This window comes from Athene cunicularia (assembly GCF_003259725.1).
Source record: "Athene cunicularia isolate RWA chromosome 7 unlocalized genomic scaffold, athCun1 chr7_part1, whole genome shotgun sequence".
Classification (NCBI taxonomy): Eukaryota; Metazoa; Chordata; class Aves; order Strigiformes; family Strigidae; genus Athene; species Athene cunicularia.
The window spans coordinates 35,343,727-35,349,573 of NW_020799107.1; the positions used below are offsets into that span (position 1 = coordinate 35,343,727).

The 5,847-nt window shown below is 40.6% G+C and overlaps 1 protein-coding gene across 2 annotated transcripts in view; it reads left to right on the top strand.

Moving 5' to 3' along the window:
- The first annotated feature begins 62 nt into the window (after nucleotides 1–62).
- Nucleotides 63–5,847, top strand: part of ACVR2A (activin A receptor type 2A) — a 68,654-nt gene continuing 62,869 nt past the window's right edge. For both annotated transcript variants that reach the window (XM_026852155.1, XM_026852156.1), the window contains exon 1: nucleotides 63–1,308. In XM_026852155.1, coding sequence (XP_026707956.1) covers nucleotides 1,254–1,308 — 55 coding nt within the window. In that variant the 5' untranslated portion in view covers nucleotides 63–1,253. The remainder of the gene's footprint in view (nucleotides 1,309–5,847) is intronic.

The window sequence follows — 5,847 nt, forward strand, 5'->3', positions numbered from 1 at the left end:
CGTTGGAATGGGCTGCCCAGGGCAGGGGGGGAGTCCCCATCCCTGGAGAGGTTGAAGAGTCGGGCTGAGCCAGCGCTGAGGGATCTGGGGGAGTTGGGAGAGGAGTGTGCATCAAGCAGAGGAGTCCCAAGCCTGCTTCGCGAGAGGAAGAAACCCAAACCCGCCGCCCGGCAAACCCAGTCCTCCCCGGTGCCCGCAGCCTAGCTCGCCTCCTCGCTTCCAAAGCAGCTGACTTCCCCGAGAAGCACGGCACTCAAGGAAGGATTTGCCACAAAGAATATATCACCCTCCTCCCCAGCGGCTGGATACTGCATTTATTATTTTTATTTTTTTTTCTTTCCAGTCACTCTTCTGTGTTTAAATACCAAATATAGCCTCTTGGGGGGAGGGGATGGCAATCTCTTAGAAGAATTTGAAATCTTGCTGGGGTTGCACGGCCCGGGAGAAGGACGGCGGAACCGGGGCGAGCAGGGGTGATGAGCGGCTCTCGGTGACTGGCGGAAGGACTCGAGATTTGCCACTTTTCGGGAAGCCCGAAGGTTGGTTTGTTACCAAACTGTTGTTTCTCCCCTTTTCTGGGTTACGCTACATCCTTCAGCATTATTAAAGAAAACCGAAGCGTTGCCCACGTGTAGCTAGCTGGTGGCTTGATTTTTTTTTTTTTTTAAGGTAGTTTTCATCAACAAACTGACAAATTTTCCTCCCTTCACCCGGAGGCTTTTGAGGTTTGAAACTGAAATGGAGCTACTTTTCTCCCAAACACTACATGTTGTATGAGGGGAGCCAGGACGAAAACATCGTGTTTACCGATTTCGAAACGACTCCCCGACACGGCACCCACAGGGGATGCTTCACGGAGCTTGATGTGGAAAAGAGTTGGAGTGTGCTCAGAGACTTCGTCGTGTCCAGCAGCTTAATTGTTGACTTTTTTTTTTTTTTTAAAGTGGATTCGTAGCATACTTTTATGAATTAAATTTTGCCACCGTTTGTACAGAAGCCAAATGACACGTGTGTTTTGAAACACGGTTCCAAATATATCCATCCCTCAACCCGGATTCTCGCTAGGAAGAGCCGGAGGGAGATCGTCAGTGTCTAAAGAAATCTGATTTTACTGTTTTATGAACATTAGCTGCGGCAGAAGTGTTGCTATAGATTGCTTTATAACGGTTCAGCAAGAAGGGAGATTTTCCAGCTTGCAGGACCCAGGAAACTGGATACTTTAAGTCACTTAAATGTTTTAACAGCACTGGAAAATGGGAGCTGCTACTAAGTTGGCGTTCGCTGTTTTTCTTATCTCTTGTTCTTCAGGTAAGTGAACGGTCTTGGTTTTTAAACCTAAGGCTTTGGCGTCAGCACTTAAGAGCTTGAGGTAACTTTGTTTGGTGTGAATGAGAAGAAACCTTTTCTCAGATGACCAGTGTTTGGGGATGGCAGTTGACTGTAAAGGCAGAAGCTGTTTTCATCGTTATTCTTAAAAATGTATAACATGAGCACTTCAAACGCGTGAGGCGCTTGGGTTTCAGATTAATTGTGTGGAACAAAGGTGGAGGCATAACCACCTAGTGTCACATAAAGTAATCTGGCAGCGCAGTTATTAGTGTTTCATGGTGATTTTTTAAAAAATAAGAATTACCAAGCTGAAATACTCCTAACTTCAATTAGATCTATTATTCCGGACCATTCGCTGGTGAATGGCAACGTTCATTAATGCTTCATTAGTTTAGAATAGGCACCGCTCCGAAAGCGTCAGCTCGTCCTTTAATGATAGCGAGGGGTGTGTGCATGTATAGATGTGTGCACAGAATGGGGCTGAAAAGGTAGACTTTCAGTTTCTAAACAGTAATTTGGAACTCATTGTATTTTGCTACTCAGTACCGCCTTGCGCTGCAAAAAAAAAAAAAAAGCTACTATTTTCCTCTTTAAAACAGCGGAAGTTGAGTTTATTGAGACGCCAGCTCCTGAGTCCTGAGAAGGCAGCGGGGTGTGAGGACTTTCCCCACGATTCTTGAGGAGGAAAATTGTTGTGTTAGCAACCAGTGGTTGGGCAAGCGCTGGTACATTTCTGCTTGAAGCTCCATCGGTTTCACAAAAAAAAAGCTATTGTGAGCTGTGTAACGCTTCTACTACTACTTTACACGGCAAGGCTGGCACTTTGCTTACCCTGTGGATGTGTGTATAGTCCCCTGTGTGTAGGTTGATAACGTTTTTTAGCGTTCTTGCACGGTGTGTAAAGGTATACTTGTTTACCAGTCTGAAAGCCAGCAGACAAGTGCTCAGCTTTTCAGTGTAACCGGTGTAAGGGAGTAATGAGATCCATATAACAATGCCTTTTAAAATTTCAGTGTTATAATGTACAGGATTTTGCTGAACAGGACGTTTTCTTGTGGTTAGTAAATGGATAGTCTAGTCTTATGTCTGTAGCGGTATTGATCAATTCCGTGTGCACTAAATGTGCTGTGAAATGGCGAGCGCTGCCAGAAATAAACCAAAAAAAAAAAAAAATCCTTTCTGTTTTAACCAGATAAATAACAGAGCAGGTTAAGGACAGGCAGAGGTTGGTTGGTTTGGTTTTTTTATTAGAGTACTCATTTATTCCTCTCTTGAAACAAAACACGATGTCTTCTGACGGTTTTGTCATGCAGTAGAAGTGGTGTCTTTAATTTTTTCCTAATACCTTATATTTAAGGGACTCGATCAACATTCCTCTTAATTCGGGAATATTTTCTGCAGGAAAACTTCCCCCCCACCCCCCCACTGGCAGTTTCTGGAAGACTTGGTGCCATCTGCTCTTCATGTCTGTCTCTCCTTTTCACGTCCTTCTATTAAGATCTTTTTGCCTAGAGCACAGCGTAGTGATCTTGTTGACATTACCTATCCGACTCACTAAACAGAATGGTTAAGCAACAAGAGCCGTCTTCAGCATTTCTTGCTCAGGTTGTTCTTGGTAAGGTAAAATATATCTTGCCTGTGAAGATAGAATTAATCCTTTGCTAAAGGAGCAGGAAACTGGCTGCAATTAGGACTGCATCTCATGTGAATGACATGGTTTTGGTGGTTGTTCCAGTATTACACATTGACCTTTCAGGTATTTAACATTTATTAAAATATTTTCGACTTGCCTAAAATTTTAGAGTATCTTCAGTTCTGGTGTAGGTCTAGAAAGAAATAAATTCAACAGGAAGCTTTTGGTTTTACAATGAAAATTATGAGATTATGTAAGTTTTTAGCACAAAGTACAGGCATTTTGGTATGTAGTGTTTCTTCTCTTAACTGTGACTTGTTTCGGTTTAAAATCCTACCTATCAATTGATTCTAACGTCATCATCAGAAGTTGTTGTTTCTTTTCCAGTCTTTAGTTCGAAAAAAGTCTGCCTAGGCTATATGTTCAACCATATTGTCAAAGGTTGAAGAAATCCCAGAGTTCAGGTGTGAAGGTGTCTGGTTTGTCTTTCTCTGGTATGCGGTCTCCAGCTACTCTGAGTGTGTGTGTTGGGGAATGGGGGTGTGGGTTTTCTGTATTAATTTATTTTTATATGCAACTGTTTTCTACAGTTGTTTACATAGCCAATTAATACTAGTGTTCTTTAAATAGGTGCAAATCTTGTGGGTTTTTTCCTATGTGGTGGTTGTGGAAGTGGTCTTTTGGTTGAAGGCATTTTATTTCACTAGCTGTAACTGCTGTGTGAAATCCTGGAGATGTACTTCAAATGGATGGGAATTTCCAGTGAATCTTATAATCTTTGCTAAGGGAGTGAAAATATTTCCCCTTTCTGACTAAGATATTTGAAAAAGAGCATCTGTGTTATGTTGTTAGGCTCTAAAATATTTGTAGATGCTTGGCTAAAAGTGGGTGTAGGTTTGTACCCATTTGTATGAATTCAAGAGATTGAGATGAATGTGTATTAACTACACATGAAAACAAAGCGCCTGGGTCAAGGTTCTCCTTGTGCCCTCTAATATAACCTTTATATAAACCTGTTTTTTGATTTAATGAAGAACAGAAGATCCTGAAGTAATAATGCTTATGAACAATTGAACGAGCTTTCTGTGCCTCTTGTGTAGGTGAGGCAAGATTATAAGTGAGTTTAAAACAGAAAAATAGTAAATAAAACAGCTTGTTCATCAAAGAACGCTTCTCTTTAGATATTATCTATATTATCCCCTCCCCCAAGGAAGTGTGTTTCTGTGCCCTCTAGTTTACATGATTGCCAAGTTATGCTTTATGAAATTTCAGGAACAGAGAATGTAAACTTTCATAATTTTCTGTCACACTTAAGAATTTATACCCCATGCAGCCGAAAATGTGGGAGATGTTGAAGTAGTGAATGGTCTTAAACCAAAGTGTCCTATTGTGGGTGCTGTAGTTTTTAATATCTCATAGTTCTTTTTGTTAAATTCCCTATTTCCCAAACCATCATTTCTTCTCTACTGAGCTACCAGCTCTGTGTTTGGTACCTGGGTGGTTCATCATCAAAGTAGTTCTACAGTTCTAAGTATCTTACAGGGGACAAATCCTGTACTTGTTATAACTCCAGATAAATTCATGCTAAAAATCACCTAAGCAAAAGAAAGCCCATTAGAAAAGTGTTAGTCTTCTCTTTTCTTTCTTAATGCTAGATCATTCTCAAGCTACTCAGAAGGTCTTGAGTAATTGTGCTAAAGGAAATGACATGTCAAAGATACCTTTGTAGATGAAGTAGCATTTTCACTGCATGAGAACTTTGATTTTTAATTTATTCTTCTCCTGACTCACAACGGTGATTACCATGGGAAATGAGTGTTTAATTCCCCCCTGGAAGAAAAGAAAAAAAAAAAAAAAAAAAAAAAAAAGAATTGTAAAGTCTAAGACACTGCTCTGGCTTCAGTAGCTGAATGGTTAGGTGTTCTGAAGGGATTGAGGGGTGGGAAGTGAGGCGCTTTTTTCTTTAATTTTACTACTGTAAGGGTTTTTTTGACTGTCCTCTCATTAGTAGTTTGGTAGCACTTGAAAATCCTGCCAAAGGGCTGGGAGTATTGTTTATGAAATTGTCTCTGCTGGTATGTTCTCTGCAAGCTGCCCATGATTGTGGTTGAACTCTAATCACTTCATTGCACAGGCAGAGCAATAAAACACTTCAGACTTAGTACTGCTTTTAAAGTATAAGTTCTGCTCAAGATTCCTTTTTTATAAGTGTACGCTTTTTTGTATTAAGTGCGTTATCATTGGGCAATACCCCAGCACTCTTGATGTTGCTGTTGCGAGCAGGACTTGTAAACCTACTTAATACTGTTTCCAAGCATAGATATGTTTATGTAGATGTGAACGTTTACGTAGTTTACGAAGTTTCATGGTTCCAGGTTGGTGTTACAACTTTGATTACAGATCAAAATTCTGTTACTATTTTTATATAATCTGTTAATACTCAACAGCAGTTTCAAACTCTAAATCTTCTGGGTTATGAAAAATAGCTGTACAAGTGGTAATGCACTATTAGAACATGGAAGCACAGTTCTAGTAGAGCTCTAGAGAGAGAAATGTTTTCCGGATACTGCTCTCATGGGTTTATTTCCATATTTACCTTCCGGACACAAGTCTTTTATTTAAGCTTTTTCTAGGAGAAGTTTGTGTTCAAACGCTGGATGCTATGTAAGTTGGTGGAGGGAGGTGTTTGCTGCTCTGTGGGGGTGCAAGGAGGTAATTACTGCTATCACGAGTAATAGTTTTAGCTGGTTTTAATGGACAGCATTTGAATGCCATTTCTTCTTTTCTTTCCCCTTCACCCTTTTGAAATTTGGGTGCGAAATTCCTTAGGTGAATGGTTCAGATGATTTTTAATGAGGATAGACAATACTTCCCCCCCCCCCCCC